The 24,860-nt window shown below is 30.3% G+C and overlaps 3 protein-coding genes and 1 pseudogene across 3 annotated transcripts in view; 1 reads left to right on the top strand and 3 right to left on the bottom strand.

The window, feature by feature from the left end:
- Positions 1-153: 153 nt before the first annotated feature.
- Positions 154-2,106, bottom strand: LOC114390000 (peptidyl-prolyl cis-trans isomerase CYP21-1-like). Its single transcript, XM_028350692.1, has 6 exons — positions 1,714-2,106; positions 1,185-1,257; positions 999-1,046; positions 684-705; positions 410-594; positions 154-286 (listed from the first exon to the last, which is right to left on the bottom strand). The coding sequence occupies exons 1-6, from the start codon at positions 2,104-2,106 to the stop codon at positions 207-209; spliced, it is 801 nt and encodes a 266-aa protein (XP_028206493.1). The 3' UTR covers positions 154-206.
- Positions 2,107-4,887: 2,781 nt separating this feature from the next.
- LOC114390434 (receptor-like protein EIX2) lies at positions 4,888-7,505 on the bottom strand. The gene is made up of 2 exons (XM_028351178.1): positions 5,894-7,505; positions 4,888-5,137 (listed from the first exon to the last, which is right to left on the bottom strand). Exon 1 carries the CDS (start codon positions 7,380-7,382, stop codon positions 5,934-5,936), a length of 1,449 nt encoding a protein of 482 aa, XP_028206979.1. The 5' UTR covers positions 7,383-7,505; the 3' UTR covers positions 4,888-5,137; positions 5,894-5,933.
- LOC114390431 (receptor-like protein EIX2) overlaps positions 4,888-24,860 on the bottom strand; it is a 38,562-nt gene continuing 18,589 nt past the window's right edge. The window contains exon 2 of the mRNA XM_028351172.1: positions 4,888-5,148. The gene's annotated coding sequence lies outside the window, so the exon portion shown is untranslated. The remainder of the gene's footprint in view (positions 5,149-24,860) is intronic.
- Positions 11,265-11,369, top strand: LOC114391304 (annotated as a pseudogene).

Below are 24,860 nucleotides of genomic sequence, written 5' to 3'. Positions count from 1 at the left end.
AAAGCCATTCTGCAGAGTACTTTCCTTTTGGCACTTCATTCACACTTAGCTGAATTAAGTAACCAAAACCACTGGCACTTCATTCATGCTTGGAAACCTTTCAGCTATCTTGTGTCACAATTTACAATAACTACATTGTAATGTTCTAATTTTTTGCAGTAACTTAACCCTTCCATTTAGATCTAAATAGTGCATGGCAGAATAACTTACCAACTGGTCTTCACTGTTGTAATAAAAAACTGTGAGCCATTGGAATCAAGACCTGAATTCACCATAGAGACTACACCTGCAACAGAGCAGTAGATTTACAAGGAAACAACTTAAACGTACACCTTAAAAATAAAGAAAAATGTCAAGTTATTTTTTTTTCAAAAGTAAAATTCTTGCATCCAACATATCTGTTACAGACCAGCATGAGAATGGTTTATCTTGAAATTCTCATCAGGAAAGGTGCCACCATAAATTGATTCATATCCTCTACCATCATGATGAACAATGTCACCGCCCTGAATCATGAAACCTGATATTATCCTATGAAATGGTATTCCTTTGTAATGAAGTTTTATACCACTGGCATTCTTTCCTTTCTCCCCTACACGATATGCAATACTCATGATTAGTATGTAAAGTGCAAACAAGATGGAGGTTAAATTAACAAAACAAAATGAAGACTCCAAGTAACTGTGCACAAAGCTCTAAAATTCTTTGCAAACGAAAGATTTTGAATCAATTAAAATTGCAATGCACAAGGATAGTACAAGCATACTTATGTAAAATGACATCATATCCAATGAGGTAGCTTCATCAGGCATATTTTTGTGTTAAATTTACTGAAAAAACTGAAGTCTAGACATAAAGGATAACTCCAAGTCACAAACTTTACAATTTCTACTAAGGGGTCTGCTCACCATTGATTCATGTAAAAGGGAACTTCCTTTTCCTACTTAAGTAAACTAAGTTACAGACTAAAGAATTGGATTAGGAAATCAATAACATACCCACAGTTTTTGGTAGAACTTTGCCATATAATTCAATGAGAATCCTACCTGCAGAAATTAGTACATTGCAAATGATAAGTTGTGGCTTTTATCTGTCCACATCCTCCTTCTAACCAAATTATTTAGTAAATTAATCAATTTGGTCCAAATGAGAATTGGCTAAAATTTCTAAAAATTGCTCCAAACCTAAACGCTGTCCATCAATATCAACATCCAAGAATACTCTATCTGTAATTTCAAGTTCTTCTTTCTCTTCAACCTACAACAATAAAGGTGAATTTTCAAAATTTTACAACTATTGACAAACTGAAAATGGAAGCTGCTTAACTCAATCCCTCAACAAGTTCCCCTTGTGCCCTAGGCCCAAGCCCATTAAACATCAAACATCCAATCCTACCCCAAAATCCAGTGTTTCGCCAAAGGAACCTGAAGCCCCCTAAGAAAATCAGATAGTTCACTTCCCATCCAACAAAATGCAATTGCTGAAAAACCAGATACACTCCCCAGCCATGACAATTTACACTTTTTTAGCAACGTAACCAAAACAACCAACAATCAACTCAACCTTCAATTCCACCACAAAACAGAACACAACATTTCACCTCAAAATCCTAAATTAAATTGAACTACACTAGCATACATAACATAATTCCAAATACTACAAACACAAATTCCACTCCATATACTTCAATCGTACATAACAAATCATCAAAACCAGGACAAAAGCTCGAATCACACCTATCATCGGGTCCATAGGCCCCGCCGCGGGGGCTTCCTCTCTGGGATCGCTTGTACAGCGGAGGCGACCGGCGTGAAGGTGGTGGAGGAGAGTATCGTCGGCCGTGGTAGTAGGGACTAGGGCTGCGACAACGCTTGAAGTCCCTGTCGCGGTCGTAGTAATCCCGATTGCGGTTAGGGTGGCGGTCAAAGTCGCGGTCGTCCCTGCGGTCCCGGCAGCGCGACGGAGGAGGGAGAGGCGGCGGGGGCGGAGGAAGAGGCGGGTGGCGGAGGAGGAGGTGGGTGGCAGAGGAGGAGGTGGAGGAGGAGCTGAAGAGGAGGGAGATTGGTCGAGGGATTCAAGAGGCATGTTATTGATCACTTCGGCCATGGAAGAGAGAAGAAGAGGGATCGATCGAAAAAGGAGAAAAATCGGGAAATAGAAGTGAAAGAGAGTAAAACCCTAAATCCGAAGGCATTGGGAGTGTCGGGAGCAGCGTGGAGCGCGCTCAGAAACCCTAGCGTGCAATGGGGGAGGAATACGGAAAGGGGAAAGAAATAAAAGAATTCAAAGGCGGTTTTGCTTTAAACCCGTCGTTGTCTAACCTTTTGATAATTACGGAAATGCCACAGTGTCACATTCTAAGACGGTTATTTATAACCGCCTTAGAATGTACGACGTAAAAACAAATTTTTGTTCTCTTAATTACAAAATTGTCACCGCGTCATATTCTAAATCGATTCTTCAGAACCGTCGTAGATGGCGCGTCGTAAATAGATTGATTTCTAGTAGTGCCACCAAAAATATGATGTGTTATTTTGTCAAAGTAGGAGAAATGCAATACTAATTTATCTTTACACTAATGTTTTTGCACAATCTTTGCACGTGTCCCCAATAAATAAAAAAGTCCTTGCAGGTTAGAGTATTTCCAAGTCTTTCTAGGGTTGATATCATTATGTGAAAAGTCTACTAAGAACTAAGATGAATAAATATCATTTGTCATTTGACTAAAGCGCAGAAAATGCAAGCTTAATTAATTTGTCTTGATATAAAATTTCCACAAAGACTAATAATTTCAAAGTTTATACAATCGTTTTACTTTTAAATTTGGATGTGATTGTGTGTTTAATTTTTTAACCCATTAAAAGAGTTAGAAAACAAAAAAGACGACAATATCATCTTTTTTATCATTATTTAAAAGTACTAATATATTTCAATACATGTGAAAAATTTTAAAAAATTATAGTTTATACGCTATTTATTTAAAATATTTATAATACAAAAATATCACTATTTCATACTCATACAATCAGTATGAATATAATAAACACTATAATTTGTCTAATTATTATTATATATATCATTATTATATAACAATAACATTTACAATATTCATATTCTATTACTAGACTCAAATAAAAATCAAATTCTCAACTATATTATTTATTGAGAGATTCTTTTAACTAATTTCCTGTAATATACTTATTGGTGTCGAAGCTCCACTCAATTTTATCAGGGACTAACAAACAACCATTAATTCATTACATTGTCATGTCTTTATAAATGTCTCTAATAATTTTATTTTTCAAGTGTGCAAAGCACTTCGACAAATTTACTATTCTTAATTGGGTGTAAGTGTCACATATTAATTAATATTTTTAGGTAAAGACATATTCTGAATATTTTAAATAACAGAAGCATACAGATGAGCCAAGATGATAGGACCCTTGATCAATGAAATAGCATGAGGAGAATGAGCGTAGCAAGTCAGATTCTGAATTTCTCTCAATCTAGCTTGTCGAACCCTTTATATAACACTAGAAAATATACCTTTAATGTCATTATTTTAACATCAATTGTATAAAAATGAATGTTAAAAAAATAGTAGCATAATTATAAATAAGTTGAGTCATTTTTTTGAAAAATCTTTTGGTTCAAACGTCTTCACTTAATTTTATCGACAAGATCGGAAGTTAACTATTAGTTGGGACCCACATAGAGTCTTGGTCTTGGTGATCAAATACTTACTCTGTCAAAGGATTCCTTAATATCCATAGCCTCCAGTAGGTGAGGATAGTGTCTACTGTCTAGGAAACAAATATTGCTGCGTATACCACCATCAATTCCTCCATGTGGTCACATAAATAACAACCTCAAAATCACCACGATCTCCTAAATTAGGGACTTCCAACATTGCATTTAGTTTTTAAATGTATTCATCTGGCTTTACCCGAAATCTCATTGAATATAGAGAGAAAACATGAAGACTAGAGACGGAGAACACTATTTTAGGATTGAGAATCTCTTTAAATAAAACGAAAGAGAATAGAGAATACAAAAGATATAAGATGGATGGTGATGATAGAGTAATTGCTAACTAGTGATTAGAATTAAGGCATTTATTCCTAAATTAGGGAGACTTCGCCTAAAGCTGCAGAAAAAAGAAAAATTAGTATTGCAATAGATTTATTGTAAATACTTGTGGTGAACCTTCAACGAATCATGATCATGATTTGACAGGCTAAGCCCATGATGAACCATACGTGGTTCACTCCTATCTTGAAAAGGTAGTCGATCTCCAACAGATATTTTCAGTGATACCAGTGAGAATATGTACTAAGTACTAATGATACCATTTATTGCAGACAGACTTCTTATAAAACTAGAAGTTTGATAGTTTACAACATTTAGAAAAGTGTATCAATTTAAATGGCAGAATACAAATTAAAAAATGAAAATTGCAAAAGAAATGGCAAAACTGCATGAAATGAAGTTGTGTTTTAGACTGCCTATGATCCTTTCACTTTTCTTACGAAAATAAGGACTAGATGATGGGATCTAATTGGCACTCTCATATTGGTGCAACGGAAGAGAGAGAATTTCAAATTAGCATTCATTGTGTGAATTTCATTTACAGATATACTCTTTTCTATTTTCGTGATAATTGAGATAAATAGATAAAATTTGATAAGTCCAGCAACCTAACACTAGCTTGATGCAATTTTTAATGCTCTACTTGCTACTTTTGGCAAAGCAAAAGTGCATGTACAGAAGGGGTCTAACACAAGGATGCAAATACACTGGTAGAAACTAGGAACAAATAGGGTATCTTGCATTCTTCTTCTCATGCACAAATTTGATTCACAGTTAAGTATAGCTGCACTAGGAGAATATAGTAGAAAGCATTGTTGAAGATGAATATGAAGTGGTGAAATTTTAGATATCACAGATCTAAGCACAATAATGAAAAACAAACAACATTACAAATATATTATACAATAAATACAACAATAGCATACTAAGTTTCTGGAAACAAGATTTTGCAGTTCATTACTTAAATACAAAACATTGTAAACTCCTATACTAAAGAATTATCTCGCATTTGTAGCTGCCAACAATGGTTTCTTCTCTGATCAGAAGCCTGCAGCACATCTGCAACAATCAGCATTTTTTTTTACAACAATTAATGTGCTGGATTAATTACAAGATATAAACAGAATTATATTTTTTCATATAAAATTGAAAATGGAAGTATACATGCAGGGACCATGGCCCCCAAGTTTTTTACAAAGTGTATTTAAAATACCATGTTAAAAGAATTACGGTCCCCTTAAAATTTATGGAAAAAAATATTGAAAAATAATACATGTCATCTTAGTTGACACTTAGGGAGATAAAAAGAAAAAAGAAAGAGAAGTGTATTTATAATAGGTAATATAATGTGATAATGTGATAGTAAAAAGTGAGATAAAAAGAAATTAAAGATAATAATAAAGTATTTGTAATGTGTAGGTGTACATTTATAATTATGGAAAATCATTTTAAAGAAATGCATGTATTTGTTTCTTCTATGAATGTATAATTAATATATTTGAAAGAGTTTATGTTTCTAATAATTAGGAATAAAAAATGTATTTATTTATTTTCATATAAATGATAAAATTAATTAGATAGTAATGGTTTTACGCTTAATATAGTTGTATATTTTTTCTTTATAAAAAATATAAAAAAAATTACAAGTTAAATATTAATTAGATTAAATTATTATTATTCTTGGCCTCCTCTAAGTGAAATACATATTGCTCTTTTTGATCAGTGAAGCAATTTCTTGATATATGTAAAATAAAACAAAGTCAGAACATAAACCATGAAATTGAAAAATAAATCTAGGACATACCTTTTTGCCTTGGAGCGTTCAGCAAAACTTCCCACCACATTCACCATAACCTTACATATACATAGTCTGTTAACCTGTTCAGAAATCTGATGTAGGCAATTCTCCAAGGACGCCACAGTAGTAATGGCCCTAATAAGCCCCAAAATCCAGTGAAGTATCCAATCCCCAAGCTGATGTATAATCCCTCATAGAAAACTGAATCATCACCTTTGACTGGTGGTTCTTGATGCTCTTCTGTTGTCTGATCTCCATCCCCAGGACAAGTTTTGTTAAGTTGTTCGCCACAAAGATCAATGTTTCCTTCAAAACTAGAGGCTTCAAAGGTTTCAAAATGTCTTCCTGATGGGATTCTTCCAGAAAGAGAGTTGTGTGACAAGTCTAATTTTTGCAAATAATCAATTTCAGAAAGAGAAGAAGGAATTCTCCCAGAGATGTGATTTCTTGACAAGTCAAGTGATTCTAGTGAACTTAAATTCCCAATCTGAGAAGGAATTTCTCCACTCAAATTGTTTCTTGATAGATTCAAAGAAACTAACCCAAGCAAATATCCTACCTCCTTTGGTATTTCACCCATTAAATTGTTACTAGAAAGATCAATGCTCTTGAGCTCTAACTCTGGATTCTTGAACCCCCGTTCCACACCTTTCCACATCCATGTTATGTCAAGCGTATAACCTCCGAATGAGTAAAGACCATAAATTTCAAAGTAAGTGTTATTATTCCAATATATATGAGACTGAGTGTCACTTGAGTTGATGCTCTGTTCAGACATTGCAGTCCAATTCTTTAAGCATGTTGGAATTCCTCTTGACAAGTTATTCCTTGAAAGATCCAACAATTGAATACGCTTCAAATAACAGAGATGAATGGGTAGATTTCCGGAGAGGTGATTTCCTCGCATGTTCAGGATTATCAATTGATGCATACTTTCTCCAATCCATGATGGTATTGGACCCGACAACATATTTTCACTCAGGTCCAGCATAAATAAACTGCTGCAATTCTTCAAAGAAGAAGGCAACTCACCCATCAAACTATTGTTTCGTAAAACCAAGGCTTCCATATTAACAAGGGCGCCCATGGACATAGGAATCTTCCCTGACAATTTATTGCTGCTTAAATCAAGAAACAGTAATTGCTTTACTGATTTCCAACAATCTGGCAGTTGCCGCTTTATTTGATTGTGTGACACATCTAAAGTGCCCAAATTTGAAGCTGTGCCTTGGTCACATAAGAATGAAAACAAATCTGAAAAATTATTTTCAGAGAGCATCAGCTCGGAAGCTTGTAGTAAAAATGACGGAATTTTACCCTCAAACTGATTGGAATTCAGAAGTATAGACGGTCTGTTAGGAAGCTTCAATGATATATTAGGAATTGCACTAATGAGATAATTGTGAGACATATTTAATAATATCATATTTTGCAAGTTATTCCAAAACCAGTCTGGTACAGAGTCATTAATCCCGTTATCAGAAATATCAAGCATATACAAAGAACTTTGAGTCTTGAGCCAACTAGGAAAAGTGGGGCCCAACTCGCAAGAACGGAGTCCCAATTGTATTAACTGGAATGGAGGAACCCAACTCGGGACAAATTTCAGAGACAATGAGTTCTCTGATAGCCGCAAGTATTTTAATTTGGAATGCTTTTATTCCAAAGAATTCCCAGCCAAGTTAAGAAGCTCCAACTCTGATAGAAAACCAATGCTTTTAGGTAACATGCCAGTCAACCGGTTATAAGATAAACGCAACATCCTAAATATGTCACAAGTTATGCATTTAAATCATCAAAAATCAGTCACGAGGGTTTAAAAAACATTTTTCAAAATTGAGGAACTAAAAAATGAAAAATTAAATTTGGAGGAAAAAAAAAAGATAATCCAAATTTAAAGGACCTAAAAATATATTTAAATTAAAAAAATTGATAAAAAAAAGTATTTTAGAAAAATAAGAGAAATCTTAATGTTTAAAATTACTAGCATGCTCTAAAGTAAAATAAGGTCCTAATATATTTTCTAATTCAAGAGAATAAATGAAATGACAAAAATTCCTAAGTATTTAGTATGCTCTCTTCAAGCCTAGAAGACATGTTCTCTTAATTGTGAACCAAATTAAAGGTTATACGAAGGAAAAATAAAAAAAAATGCACTTAGCCAATGTAATAAGAGAAAATTGTGGGACAGCGTGATGGTTGTTGTGGTTCCAGTGGTAAAGTGATTGCGCCGATGGGAATATAAAAGAGAAATATCGTTAGTGACACTGTCTAGTACTCTTTTGTTGGTTATAAAGAAAAAAAAATCTTTTTTTTAATGTTGTATATTATTGACTAAAAATTATTACAAATTATAAATTTAAATTGGTGAGTTCTATTTTTTATTTAATGATTATATATATTTCTTAATTTTGATGTGAAACCATTAATTAAAATTTGTGATTTTTTATAAATTTTAATAAATAACAGAAAAGAGTATTGTTAGTCTTCCCCAAATATAAAATAGGTATAAGGTGTATAAAAGAAGAAAAATAAAAAAGGGGAGTGATGGAAATGTGTGTTACTTTCGGCCAATTAAATTTTCTTTCCTTCTAATTTTTTAAATTCAAATTTTAAACCTTTTTTACCCTTTTTCATTTTCTTTCCTCTCTTCCAAAACATACTTAAGTTGCACGTTAGAATATTTCTAAAACTTTCTAGGATTGATATCATACTAAGAAAAATCTACTTAGAATTAAGACCAATAAATATCACGTGTCATTTTGTTAAAGCACAGAAAATGGAAACTTAATTTGTCTTTATATAAAATTTCTACAAAGACTAATAATTTCAAAGTCTATATAATCATTTTACTTTTTAAATTTGATGTGTTTGTGTGCTTAATTTTCTAACCCATCAAAAGAGTTAGAAAACATAAAAGACGAAAATATTATTTTTTGTCATTATTTGAAAATACTAATATATTTCGATACATGTAAAAATTTACAAAAAATATAATGTATATCCCACTATTTATTTAAAATATCATATTTATATTACAATACAAAAATATCAATATTTCATACTCATATATACAATCAGTATGAATATAATAAAAACTATAATTTATCTAATTATTATGATATATATATATATATATATATATATATATATATATATATATATATATATATATATATATACATCATTATTATATAACAATAACATCTACAATATTCGTATTCTATTATCATAAGACTCAAATATAAATCAAATTCTTAACTATATTATTATTGAGAGATTCTTTTTACTAATTTCCTATAATGTAGTTATTGGTCTTCAAGTTCCGCTCTATTTTTTCATGGACTAACAAATAATCATTAATTCATTATATTGTACTATCTTTATAAATATCTCTAATAATTTTATTAACATCTCTAATAATTTTATTTTTCATGTGTGCAAAGCACATCGACAAATTTACTTTTATATTTTTTTCCTTGGATGTAAGTGTGACATATTAATTAATATTTTTAGGTAAAGACATATTAAGTAATATTTTTAATTTGATATAACTTATATATTATATATTATAGTATTTTTAAAATGAAATACATAATTTTTTTAAAAGGAAAAACGAGAATTCTATTTTCTAACAATAAAAACTAATGACTGGCACACCTCAAGAGGTGGTCCTTCCAACCATAAACATTGTATCGTATTGAAAAAGGAGAAGTCAATACATTTATTAGCTTATTTTCTGATCAACCCTAGTGTTTATAGGAGCAATATAATTGAACTAATTGTCATAATCAAGCAATATTCCCTGATGTTATTAATCAATTATTAATTGAAACAGGTCCAAACCAATCATATTTTTCCTTGAAAAAATATTAATTGCAATTTGAGTATCCCATCGTTCATCTCGGCTCGGCTAAAAGAATATTGTGTGTTGCAAAAAGATGTTAATAACTCCGCAATAATGTTGATGCTTCCTGAAAAATCTTTGGAGCAACAAGATGCACGAATAAGTATTTGAATGAGTATTTATAAAAATTAGAATAAAATTGATTTTTAAAATAATAATTTTGATTAAAATCAATTTTAAAGTAAAGTGATTGGATGTCATGACATTTTTTTTTGCATTTCTTCTAAAATTTCTTTTTAGCACCTCAATTTCACTACACCCACTAAATTTTTATTTTATTTTTTTCCAATAATATCGCTCTTACAAGTGAGTGTAGTATCATTACTTCAGAATTATGTTAAAAATGAAGTGAGTTTCATAATTTAAATTCTAAAAATTATATGCATAAAACCTTTTGTATTTAAATTTTGGAATTATGTAAATGCACACTGTTTGCTACACAATTAAAATTAATAGAAATAATAGTTGTGTTCACATGTGAAAAATGATATATTTAACGAGAAAACAAATATTTGATTTTTATTGTGCATAAAAATTATCTTTGATCACTGACAACCATATTATAAGCAAAATTAGTCTTTGACTCTCTGAGTCAAAAGACAACCATGATCTCAGGACAAAAAAATTAAAATGTTAGTAATAATGTATCTAAAACACTCTCTTTAACATCTTGTTTGATCTACTATTGTTTGGAATATTTTGAAAATTACAAAATTTTAGTTTCACTTTCATCTAAATTAGAAGAGAGACTTTCATCTTAATATACAAATAGACTTTTAGAAATTTAATCCTGAAATGTGGAATTGACTTTCAAATGTTTAATTCTGAAGCATATAGATAGACTTTTAAAGATTAAATTTTGAAACAACAAAACTATGATTATTAATAAAGAGCATTATTGAAAAAAAATAAGGGAGTGTGAATAACAAAATAAAAAAAATGATATCTTAGAATGTGGGTATAAATCTCTCAATCATATAAAACTAGATTATAAAGTGACAAATGTCATCCACTTATATATATTATTTTAGTATCATTACTATACAACACACACATTAAAATTTCTCGAGCATGAAGTTTGCAAGATTTGATATATACAAGTAGTTCAATAACAATAGCCCAACAAGACTTACTAAGATAAGCTCTAATATTATCTTAAAATGTAAATTTGTGCCTAATTTAATTATAAAAAATCGATTTGTAACATGTGGAATCTCTAAGAGCAGGCGTAAAAAAAAGTTACTTCTTTCTTTCTTTTTTTGGTTTCAAGAAGGGGCAAAGCCCCTAAACAAAAAATTTTAGTTTGGTTCCTAGCCAGCATACTCATGATGAGATCCATCATGTGAAAGTAAGGATTGAATTGACGACAACCCTTATTAATAAGGGTGAACAACTGTTCAAGAGACACTCGAGTAAGGTCTTCCTAAAATGATTCTCCCAAGCTATTTGCATAACTGAGTAGATTTTAGTGAAAAGGTGAAAAGGAGAGATGATTTTCATCTCTCTTGACAAGGACGGAAACAATTCTCAAATCTGGTTAACACATCCGGTAAAGGCTACCCAGTACCCATCTTTCAGTAGATCCCTAACAACAATAACTTGGATTTTACTCTCTGGATCTCCCTTTTTTCTTCTTGCACCTCCCTTTTTTGCTCTTTGCACCTCCAAAGGACCCGAATGGACACAAATACCCTGTCTCTCCCAAGCAAGCCAAGCCTCCACCGAAACCACTGTCGATTGTCAACCCAAACGCCATTGTTGCAACCTCCTTACACCACCACCGAACCAGCCTAATGCAGAAAAGAAAGCACAAAGCCTCCGACGAAGTTAGGAACAAAATAAAAGTTCAAGAATATACAATTTTTTATTCTTTCATAGAAGCCTTTCCAAAAGTATAAAAACATAATTCTGCAAAGGTCCTTTTAGAAGTCTAAAACATAACTCCTGAAGAGCCTTTTCAGAAATATAAAAACATATTCTGGAAATGCCTTTTCATAACACTAATTTTTTTATAGTTGTGGAAAGGCCTTTTCAAATGTACAAAAATATAATTTAGGAAAAACCTTTCTTGAAATATAAAAAAAAATTAATGTATTCTAGAAAGACCTTTCTGAAAGTTATTTTTGTTCTTTTGGAATACACTTTTCTATATTTCCAAAAAAGCCTTTCCAGAAATATGTTTTTGTTTTTCTAGAGCTGCCTTTCCAAAAAGGTCATCTATGAAATACAAAAAAAAAAAAAGGAAGTTAAGTGTATTTCAAAAAAATCTTTCCAGAAAGTATAACATGTGAAATTCCAGTTTGGCCTTCTGTAAAATTGATACGAATTTTTTTTAAAATATGTTTTACAAATTAATGGTTCAAGTAAGAATCGAACCTATTATTTTTGCATTATTAATACAATGTTCTAATCAACCGAACTAATAAACCAATTATGTTATAAAATAATTAATGTCATTATATATAATACTAAAAATTCTAATATATGTGTAATGTACATGTAAATTTACATAATAAATTTTGTGATGATTAATTTTATCTAATAATTAATTTTTTATACATATAATTTGTAAATAAAAATCATAAGTTTAATAAAAATTTACATATGTAAAAAAATAAAAAATTTGTTTAATTATCAATTGTTGTAATAAACATCTAAATACATCATTTAATTAAATATCATATTTGTTTAATTTTCAATCACTGTAATATACATTCAAATACATCATTCAAATAAATACTAAATTTGTTTAACTATTAATTATTGTAATAAATATCTAAATACAACATTAAGTCAAATTTGTTTAATTATCAGATTTTGTAAATAAATTAAATGTATAAAAAATTCTAAATAAATAATAATTTTAAAAAATTCAAAACATACGGATTGACAATCCGTATGGTTCATACGAATTGGCAATCTGTATGGTTTGTACAGATTCATATGAATCATACGAATTGCCAATCTGTATGTTTTGAAAAAAAAATTGCACCTCTTCTTCTTCGACAACAAAAAATCACTGAATTTCATCGTATATCCGTAAACAACACGTGTACATCACCGACGATTACAAACACTTACAAAAGGACACTAACGGAAGAAAGTTACACAAAAGGGAGTGCGATTTCCCAAAAAAGAAAGGTGTTGCAGAAATGAAAAAACTAATTTGCTGTGTATAATCAAAAATACCCAAAAGGACATTTTGGTGGGTATTTTTGGTATTTTAAAAAACTGTTGGGTGTACCAACAAAAATGATTGGTGTCCCAAACACATCCCTCATATGGCTCATGCTTGCATTTTTTTTTTTTAATTTCGGTTAGATATTCTACCCGTTAATTGGGTCTCAAATGATGGAGTTTTGTTTGATTTACATAAGGCCATTGTTTTTTGTTATTTCACACCTCGCTTCAATTTTTTAATTACCCTAAATATTGATGAGTGTAGTTTCATTGTTGCAGAGTTTAAATTCTGAAACTAAGAAAAAATAATTTCCAAAATTTAAATTTCAAATTTATGTATGAAAAAATACTTTTTAATATTCATTGTCAAATCATGCTCTAAAGTTACTATATTCTAATTTCAAACCACTTATGCTCAATTTTGCTTAGATAATTGTTCTGATATCAAATAATAGGAAAAAAGTTAAAATAGAAATTTTTATTTTGTTTGAATATATGAAGATAAGATGACTATCGGCTAGCATGAGACACTATAGGTATGAAACTTCAACTGCAAAGGTAAGGTTGAAGGAGATGTTTTTAAGACTATTTTGTCTATAACTTGTTTTTGTTTTAAAACCTTATTTTGTGTGTCAACTTATACTTTTGCTCTAGATCTGGATGCTTTTTATGATTTTCTTTATGACAATTCATTTGGAAAACTACTAATCAATTGTGTTTCGTTGCTATTTTAGGTGCATTTACCTCAATAATACTATATTGAAAGTTAATTAGGAAGTAATAAAAAGAGGATAAGTAGGATTTGGTTGAAGCCGAAATACTTGTTTTCTGCCAGTTTCACTTTGACGCATTGCTCTAAACTTTAGGACAGAGATTACTTCGTCATATAGCAAGATAAATGTAGTTACTATAACAAAACTCCTATTGAACCATCTAAAAGATTAAGATGTATGGGACTGAAGAGATTACAAACGAAATTAATCAAGTTTAAAGCATATGCACCATTACGAAAAGTTTATTATCATTGTTAGTTTGGCAAATTCGATATGCATGGTCTTATTATTATCCTGCATTGCTTTCATTTTATGTTTCAGAGATTCTAACGTGGTGGAGCCAAATTTTCAGGTAAAGTGTCAGTGGGTGTATAACAATGTAGGTATGGAAAGAAAAGAACACAATAAAAGCCAGATTTGTCATACTGATGAACTGTAATAAACCATGGGTGTCACACTTTCAGATCTTCATTCCTTACATCTCTAATCCTTTTTTTTTGGTAATTATTATTCTAACTATTGTAAATCATACATTGAAAAGTTGATCAGTACTTGAGTTACATGCAGTTAAAGAGGTTTAGTTTGGGAGAGGTACTAATGCCATGGGAAGGAAAGGAATGTATGATTGTGAGCAGATAATATGATTGTTATCACATCTATGATTTTAAATTGTCGAGTTGTGGGTCATCATGAATGTAAAGTCCTGAAAAATCTTAAGTAAAAAAAAAAGTAGTAAAATGTATAGTAAGTATTGTTGTTGAAATCTGATTTTATAAACCTTAAAAATCTTAATGTTATGGCCGTTATTGCATTTATTTTAGACTGCAGTTTAATTAAAACCTTGATAATATCCTATATATACCCAAATTGATAAAATAGTGTTTTTTTTCCTCTCTTTCCATACCATACAATTAATATACTTTACACCCACTACCATTAACCTGAAAATTTGGCTCCACCACACATTATTGGAGTCTCTGAAACATAAAAGCAATGTAGAACAACAATATAATTATGCATTCGAATTTGTCAAACTAACCGTGCTAACAAAACTAATTTTGATAATGATGCTCATGATTTAAACTTGATTTTGTTAAAACTGTACATATAGCCCTATATAGGGGGGGAATGATATATGATGTGAACATAAAGATAAGTCAAAGTCACAACTTGACCATATCAATATGCAAGCATATCATCTCTTCGATTCCAATCCCAAACCTATTTTGCCCCCACCATCATATTTTAATTAGAATGCATTCAAGAAGGAATAAACATTTATTTATCCAAACTATATTGTTGACAATGACAAGGGTCACCAACAAATAAGACAATAGGCAAAGGCAGGCAACTAGTTATTCCTTTAAAGTGTACTAACAAACAAAAGTAGGGTTCTTGCTAGGAATGTTGCAATCACCCCAAGTTTGGCCCATATCAAAACAAAGTTCAGTCTCTCTCTCCTTTTACCTCTCTAAGCTAGAGAAAAGGTAGTTGAGGAGGCCAGGTGGGTGCTGCAAAGCAAAAGACCAAAGTAGCTTATTACTTGGAAGACACTTTTCTTTATGGTTCGTCTAATGCATGTATGACTAAAATTGTTCCTACAATGTTACTTTGTTTAAGAGGGCTAGCTTATGTCTAATGAGTTGCACAAGAAATATCTATTGTTAGGTTTTGTTAGTGTGTGTAATTTTGGCACGGCATATATGTGGTCACATGCATTATGTAATAATTCAGAACAGAAAAAGCAAAAAGGGAAAGGTTTAAAAGTGGCTGACGAGATCATGTCCTTAATTAATTCATAGCCTTTATTAAAATATACGTTTCTTTGTAAAAAAAAAAAAAATTGGTTATTTCGTTATTACCAGTGAGAAAGGAGGGAAATATTGCTTCCAGTTGACGTATCTTGAAAGACATATCCACACCATGCCATTACCATACTGAAAGGAAGAAGGATATAAATTTTATACGTATAGGAGACGCAGTTTCCATTTTTCTCCTAATTTTAATTACTTAGTTATATTTTATTTTTAATTTGAAATTTTTATTAAAAAACAGTTGGGAACAGCACCCCATAATTCATAGAAATCAATCAATAGTGATTTTTTTTTCTTACAGCACCATAGGTTTACTATCTTCCTTTCAAATATGTCGATAAAAAGAAAATGGCAAAAGGTTTCTATTTTTTTACAATGACGAAAATTACATTATTATTATTATAGTATTAAAATTATAATTAAAATAGTTAAAAAAAGAACAGATACAAATAATTAAACACTTAACTTTTGGAGGTAAAAATTAGTTGCAATACTTATAGAACAAATAGAAACTTCTCACACAAGACGTTCTTGGCAAAAGGTGATAAACTTTAATCATGACTAAGTTTTAAATTAAGAATTAATCTTTAAAGAATTAAAATATGCAGAGATACTTCAAAGTCTCACAGAGGAAAAAATCTCCTAATTATGATATTTATAAAAAAATAAAATAATAAGAACAAACTTAACTGGAAAAAAATCAAAGGGACCCATGCAATCACGCGGGTATCATACTAATTAATGCCTAAAAGTACATATTAAGAACATGTGACTAATTGAAGTAACGAACTCCAATAAAAAATGCTAACTTGTACGAAAACTGTAGTGTAGAACAAAAGCGACTTTCCTTTGATTCTACGTACAATTGGGTATAATAAAATGAAGCCAAATAATTACAATTAACAAATTAATTCAAAAATTCAGAAAGTAATTTAAACCTTACCCAGACAGCAAGGCATCTCTTGCAAACACATCATTTTGTGTCCCTTCTTTGCTCACAATGGTCATCATCATACCAATGACTACTCAAAATGACAAATTCAAACTGCATCTGATTTGGAGTTCAGTTTCCTTTGCTTTTAGCACGAGAAAAGGCTACCAATGTATTGTTGCTCATAAGACAACGACAACACAAAGTGAAAAAATCAAATGCAGATTTGAAGGTTTTAAGTACCTTTTTATTCAAATTTGTTGTATTTATTGTCCCTTAATTAGTCCTTGTAAAGGTCAATGTTTGCTGAATTTGTAAATGTCAATTGTTAAGGAAAAAAAACTGTACTAAATTATTGTCTTAATTTGCTTTTAGTATGAAATTAAAGGACTCAAAATAAAAGAAACGTAAGGGTTATAATTAAGTAGTGAGTTGAAGGCAAAGAAGAGGAGAGAAAATAAGAACATGTGGAAAATTAAAGACACCTGTCTTCAACCTCTCATATATAAATGAATTGCCCTGCGTGCTCTGCGTTGTTAATTACCTAACAAATGTTATTTTTTAATCAAACCATGAGAACAATGTTGACGAAACCTTAAAGGCCTCAGCAAGAACGGTGAAACAAGGTGAACCCATATATCTTATGGAAAATAGAACAATGTGTTCATAGTTCATACACATACCAAAGGTAGTTGAGGAAAAGTTGTTGCCCAACAAATGGTCTTCATCACACAGTCCCTTTTCACTAACCAGTCAACACATTAAAAATTTTAACAATTGGCTCAGAATTTATAATATTATAATTAAATAGATTTCACATCTGCTATAATTTTAGAACGTAATCAGAATAATGAAACTTTCATTTTTATAATCGTTTATATGTCAACTTAATATAAAATAGAGCGCATTTTACACACGCTATAATTTTAGAAACGAAATCAGAACAATAAAACAAGCTTTATTTAAAAATAATAATAGTAATATTTATGTATAAACATAACATATGCACGAGTGTATTATCTATAATTTACTCCAAATAAGAAAAAAATCTAAAGACGCTAATGAGACTGTTCCCACACCTAAGGTCGAAGACAGGTTCAAATGAATATTAGAAATTAGAAGTGAATCCGCCAGCTTTTCACATCTCTGGCATGAAAATATAATAAAATAAATGAATAACACGAAATAAGCACGGAATTTGCAGTTTATGGCCTATTAGCTTCAAAATTTCAATCTGGGATGAAAGCTTTATGAATAGCTGAATGAGTGCGATATGTACTATGTAGTATTGATGTTTGCTATGCAATGCAAAATGAGTGTTTGGAAAAACCTATTGATTTGGCATATATATACCATAATCTTTAGGAAACTTGATACAACTCGTCCTCTATATAGTGTATTTACTTGTCTGTTACATCCTGCTGCACCACATTTGTCTCTGGCTTGATGTTCAGAGACACAACAATCTTTAAAATCGCCACTTTTCTCTTTGGTGCCTGAAGCTTGATCCTGAATAGGAGACTTGGAAGCATAAACATCAGATTAGGCATAATTCTTCATTCCAATTGACGACATGTTACATACATAATATTGTTACAGAAACTTTTGTCATACTATCCTTAGCTCCAAATAAAGAAAAAAAAAAAAAAGCTTTCTGTCATATATGGTTCTTAATTTGTGGAAACAAAACATTGCTCTAGTGCAGCTCTTTTCCAGAGGTTTACTTGCACTGGGAAAAATATAACAAAAAGAGTCAGCTCTAAAACATGATGTTAGAATTATGCAATTAAAGTGCTTGGCGTCTATGTGATAACCATTTCCAGAATATTTATTGATAAGACATCAGAGTAGATTGGAAAAAGAGCATACAAAATCAGCAGTGCTAACTGAATTTATTATTCACATATAGATATCATAACCATTGTCTGTAACGAGCAGATAAGAAATTTTTCTCTTAGAAATATAAAAGAAATAATCTCGTTTGAGTTAAAAACCAAGACAGTTCAGAGAAGCGAAAATATAAAATAAAAACAGAAGTTGTAAAACATATAAGACATCATCGAAACTACTAGAATCCTCTAGAACAATATTGGATTGGACCTAACAACAAAATGTCACATCATGAACTTTTCAGCTGAATTTGAATAAAACATAGCACCAAATCCTATTACTATTTTAGTTAATCTTTCACCCTTAACTCACGTGGATCAGAATATGTTATCATATATTAAAATCAGAGTTGCCAAATTGTCAACAACCAAACTTGTTATTAATGGGAGGAAGAAATCCTCAACACAAAAAGGTACTATGTAAGCAAAAAGAAATTACAATCCCCAGAGTCAATAGGCATTAATTGCAATTTGGATAAGAACAGCAATAGCATCCTCCAAAGCTTTGATATATGCTGCAGATTACAAAATTGTAGCAGTCATTAATACCAATTTGCATTATGCACGCTATTTTGTTCCCATTGCTGTTGTGGAAGTACTTTTGCTCCAGACATGGAATGGAAATTGAACAGGAATTTTGTTTTTTTGTGCCATCGATTGAGTTTGTATAAGTGAGGACATGTTGATCTTCTGACCACTTTTGTTTTCGAAATTATAATAATTACTAGTTCGCTATCTAAATGCATAGGAAATTGAAAATTGATTCCCACGAAACTGTATTCTTGTTGTACATTACACTTCTCAGGTGTTCTTAGAAGTCCTCTTCCTACTGGTAAGCCGTATCATATTCACTCTCCCCTGCATTCTGATTTTTACTTATAAATAAGTTAATGTCTAAGAGCAGGGTTGAATGAGCATAGAAAAAAAAGATATTTTCTATGAAGTTTTAAAACAAATTTTACCGAATTACATTGTAATTGATCAAATTCCAGAACCAGCCATTCAATATTCCGTTCTGTTAGGCTCTAACGTAGCTAACCCTACTGCGTATGTATACGAACTGGCTTAGCACACTTTACATTAGTGGTTGGCTCTTGAACATATATAGTTTGTTATGCTTTAAATTAATATTATGCATTGTGCTACTTCTATGATTGGGACAGCTAATAGAGGATGGGGTTGGATTTTGGAAATGAGGGGCTCACATACAAGTCTAGATCCTGTTTAGTTTGTGAACTAAAACTATGTTTTGGTTTTGCCTATCTCTTATGCTATTAAAATTATTCTAGAATCCACCTACAGCTTTTTTATTCAAAAATAAGCATGGGAGTGTTAAGATGATAGTGTCAAGTTCACTTATATAATTTGTTTGGTGACCTATTGCGGAAAATCTCTCTCGTATTTACTCTCTTCGATTTTTCAAAAAATTGATATCAGAGTCAATGGTTTGACTTGGTCACTGACATAGACGAGTAAGATGACGTCGATGGATTCATGTATATAGAGTTCTTTGTATCAAAAGTCTTTCTGATGGATAAATTCATGCATGAATGTCAAGTAGCAAAGTTGCAGGTGTTGCAATAGTGCAAGATACTAGAACATGTTGTAACAATGGCTAGACAAGCTGGGGGCAGTAACAATTATGCTCTAAGAGTCATAATTGAATATTCCTAGATTAAAAATGGCTTATGCTCTAGGGGAAGGCTAACATGTGAAAGAGACACAAACTTGAGGGAAAAGATTATTAAAGTACAAGTACTAACCGAAGTCTCACATGATAGAGAAATGAAAAAGTTGAGTACCATATAATAAATGAAGAAAAAATTATAAATATGAGCCTTATAATTTTAGGATAAGATGTGATGTAAAAATCGCTACTCGGGATAAAATATTGAGAGGAAAGAGAATTGACTTAGAGCCTTTGTCTTAGTTTACACGTCGTTGTGTCATTAACAATTGATAATTCTGTCTAGCATGTTATATTGTGAACATAAATATTTCTCTCCTTATTTATTCATTTTACATATTTCCTGGTGTAAAAATATTCTTTTTATTGTATTTTTATATCCTTTAAAATAAATTTGCTTTTGGAATTTTCTCTTGGACCAGATACCATTGAAAGAATTTCAGATAATGTAAATGCACGGGGTTCTTTCTTATTTTTTATTTTGTGGCATTTATCTCAATATTTGGTTGATATATTTGAAACTTGATAGCGATTAGCTGATGTATCAGTCAACGGACCCTAGTATGGAAAAAGAATACCGTGAAGACAGATTTTTTCCACAAACTAATGTATCAGCGTGAGTTTCCTTTAATTTTCTTTTGATTTAAATATTTTTGTGGGCATGTTTGAATTTTCCTTTTTGATGTGATTGGCGAGCTTAATTTTCTAACCCATATTTTAAGGGTTGGCAGACTTGGAAAACAATTGCTTGGATTTAACTGAACTGGCTGTTTATAAGTGTTTTGTTTTTAGAATCATATCACATATATGTAGTCTGTTGATGAAGTAGATAGTGGGAGCTTATGTTTTGGGCAGAAATTGTGTCCTCAAACTTTCATGTGATAAGACAAATTAACTTCTGAATTTTCACAATAATATTCTTCTATGCTATCATAAGAAGAAGAAAAAACCACCAATAACTTGTAGATGCATGTTCTCTTAAACAGGTGGTATTCTTCTAGACCAAAAAAAAAGATGGTATTCTCTGTGTTCAATTATATCTTTTGGCTGGAATCTTCCGTGTTCATATGCTGGGGATTAAAATATTTAATAGGGATTAATTAACATGAACATATCCAGAAGATAAGTAGTGGAGGAGTAAAATAATAACAAGCTTAAACATACAAAATTATGTTAATTAATAAATTTCATAACTATATTTTATATAAAAAATTAATTAACCTGTATATATAATTTTTTTTAAAGAAAAATATGAGAGGGAAACCATTCTTGTTTCATTTGATACTGCCATGTTAATCAATCACGTCTAATAAATATTTTCTTATATGTTGTGATTTGATTTTTTTTTCTTTAATTAAGAAATGGCTTTTAAAAAATTACTCTTACAAAATCTTACCATTCTTCAAGAAAAAAATTAGAATTTAAAATAAAAAAAATCAATAATTATATAATTGTGTAATAAAATGATTTCGTATATTAATTACAGGTTCATGAAGATATACTTCATATTGTAGCAGAATGTCGTAATAACTAAAATTTCATCAGATAATTCGTCAAAAAAATGATGTTAAAAATTTAATAAATAAAAATTATAAATATGATTCTATTTTTACATTATCAAGGAAATTTTTGTAACGTCATTAAATGACACGTGAGGTGCCCATAAAAGGTATTTGAGTTTGTCACTTTAACGAGCACCATGCTTAGAAAAAGTCTATGTAAAATTAACACAAACAAGGCTTAAACATCATTTTAGCTACTATAAATTAGTGTATTTTCTGCTTTAGTTTTTCAAAGTTTTTTATTTTAGGCCTGGTCAAACTTAAAAAAATATTTAATCTTTATTGTCAAGTAAAAATATTAATTGACGATCTAACATGGAATTACATTAACCGTTAATTAACTTATAAAGATTTTAATAATAAATAATATGTAATTATTTTTAGTAAATTATGTTTTTTTTTTAATTTCTTATAAGTTAATCTAACATCATCAATTATTTTAAATATATGAAAATGTAATAATTCAATTTACCAAAAAATTTACATATAATAGCATGTCAAACTATTGATATTGTCGACAGGACAATGAACTACCAACATCACTCTTACATAATCAGTAACCTATTCATAGTTGATAGCAAACAATAAATTCAAATATTAAAATTACAAGCACTAAAATATATATAAAAAATCTTTATATATTAAAGTGCAAAAAAAATCCTTAATTTTATAGGGAAAAAAACAATTATTTAAACCCACCAAAAATATGATGTGTTATTTTGTCAAAGTACGAGAAATGCAATACTAATTTATCTTTACACTAATGTTTTTGCACAATCTTTGGTCCCCAATAAATAAAAAAGTCCTTGCACGTTAGAATATTTCCAAGTCTTTCTAGGGTTGACATCATACTGTGAAAAGTCTACTAAGAACTAAGATGAATAAATATCATTTGTCATTTGGCTAAAGCGCAGAAAATGCAAACTTAATTAATTTGTCTTGATATAACATTTCCACAAAGACTAATAATTTTAAAGTCTATACAATCGTTTTACTTTTAAATTTGGATGTGATTGTGTGTTTAATTTTCTAACCCATTAAAAAAGTTAGAAAACAAAGAAGACGACAATATCATCTTTTTTTATCATTATTTTAAAGTACTAATATTTTCAATACATGTGAAAAATTTTAAAAAATTCTAATTTATATGCTATTTATTTAAAACATAATCTTTATATTATAATACAAAAATATCACTATTTCGTACTCATACAATCAGTATGAATATAATAAACACTATAATTTGTCTAATTATTATTATATATATCATTATTATATAACAATAACATTTAAAATATTCGTATTCTATTATTATTAGACTCAAATAAAAATCAAATTCTCAACTATATTATTTATTAAGAGATTCTTTTAACTAATTTCCTGTAATATACTTATTGGTCTTCAAGCTCCACTCAATTTTATCAGGGATTAACAAACAACCATTAATTCATTATATTGTAATGTCTTTATAAATATCTCTAATAATTTTATTTTTCAAGTGTGCAAAGCCCTTCCACAAATTTACTATTCTTAGTTGGGTGTAAGTGTCACATATTAATTAATATTTTTAGGTAAAGACATATTCTGAATATTTTGAATGAGAGGAGCATACCAATGAGCTAAGATGATAGGACCCTTGATCAATGGAATAGCATGAGGAGAATGAGCGTAGCAGATTCTGAATTTCTCTCAATCTAGCTTGTCGAACCCTTTATATAACACTAGAAAATATACATTTAATGTTGTTATTTTAACATCAATTTTATAAAAATGAATGTTAAAAAATAGTAGCATAATTATAAATAAGTTGAGTTTATTATTATCGATTTTTTGAAAAATCTTTTGGTTCAAACGCGCGTCTTCACTTTATCGACAAGATCGGAATATAACTATTAGTTGGGACCCACATAGAGTCTTGGTCTTGGTGAAATACTTACTCTGTCAAAGGATTCCTTAATATCCATAGCCTTCAGTCGGTGAGGATAGTGTCTACTGTCTAGGAAACAAATATTGCTGCGTATACCACCATCAATTCCTCCATGTGGTTTATAAATGTATTCAACTGGCTCACCCGAAATCTCATTGAATATAGAGAAAAACATGAAGACTAGATATGTAGAACACTATTTTAGGATGAGAATCTCTTTAAACAAAACGAAAGAGAATAGAGAACACAAAAGATATAAGATGGATGGTGATGATAGAGTAATTGCTAACTAGTGATTAGAATTAAGGCATTTATTCCTAAATTAGGGAAACTTCGCCTAAAGCTGCCAGAAAAATGAAAAATTAGTATTGCAAAAGAAATGGCGAAACTGCATGAAATGAAGTTGTGTTTTAGACTGCCTATGATCCTTTCCCTTTTCTTATGAAACTTATTCCTAAAATAAGGACTAGATGATGGGATCTAATTGGCACTCTCATATTGGTGCTACGGAAGAGAGAGAATTTCAAATTAGCATTCATTGTGTGAATTTCATTTACTGATATACCCTTTTCTATCTTCGTGATAACTGTGAGATAAATAGATAAAATGTGATAAGTCCAGCAACCTAAAACTAGCTTATGCAATTTTTAATGCTCTGCTTGCTACTTTTGGCAAAGCAAAAGTGCATGAACAGAAGGGATCTAACACAAGGATGCAAATATACTGGTAGTAACTAGGAACAAATAGGGTATCTTGCATTCTTCTTCTCATGCACAAATTTGATTCACAGTTAAGTATAGCTGCACTAGCAGAATATAGTAGAAAGCATTGTTGAAGATGAATATGAAGTGGGTGAAATTTTAGATATCACAGATCTAAGCACAATAATGAAAAACAAACAGCATTACAAATATATTATACAATAAATACAAGAATAGCATACTAAGTTTCTGGAAACAAGATTTTGCAGTTCATTACTTAAATACAAAACATTGTAAACTCCTATATTAAAGAAATTATCTCGCATTTGTAGCTGCCAACAATGGTTTCTTCTCTGATCAGAAGCCTGCAGCACATCTGCAACAATCAGCATTTTTTTTACAACAATTAATGTGCTGGATTCATTACAAGATATAAACAGAATTATATTTTTCATATAAAATTGAAAATGGAAGTATATATGCAGGGACCATGGCCCCAAGTTTTCACAAAGTGTATTTAAAATACCATGTTAAAGAATTACGGTCCCCTTAAAATTTATGAAAAAAAATATTGAAAAATAATACATGTCATCTTAGTTGAC

Source organism: Glycine soja, chromosome 16 (assembly GCF_004193775.1).
Source record: "Glycine soja cultivar W05 chromosome 16, ASM419377v2, whole genome shotgun sequence".
NCBI lineage: Eukaryota > Viridiplantae > Streptophyta > Magnoliopsida > Fabales > Fabaceae > Glycine > Glycine soja.
Note: the sequence above shows the minus strand (reverse complement) of the source record. Positions and strands in the feature narration are given on the sequence as shown.

Coding starts and splice junctions, on each gene's coding strand:
- LOC114390000 (XM_028350692.1), bottom strand. CDS start 2,106: ATGGCCGAAGTGATCAATAACATGCCTCTTGAATCCCTCGACCAATCT. Junction 1,258..1,713: donor TGATTCGAGCTTTTGTCCTG/GTTTTGATGATT, acceptor TTATTGTTGTAG/GTTGAAGAGAAAGAAGAACT. Junction 706..998: donor AGTTCTACCAAAAACTGTGG/GTATGTTATTGA, acceptor TTTCGTTTGCAA/AGAATTTTAGAGCTTTGTGC.
- LOC114390434 (XM_028351178.1), bottom strand. CDS start 7,382: ATGCTTGATATTTCTGATAACGGGATTAATGACTCTGTACCAGACTGG.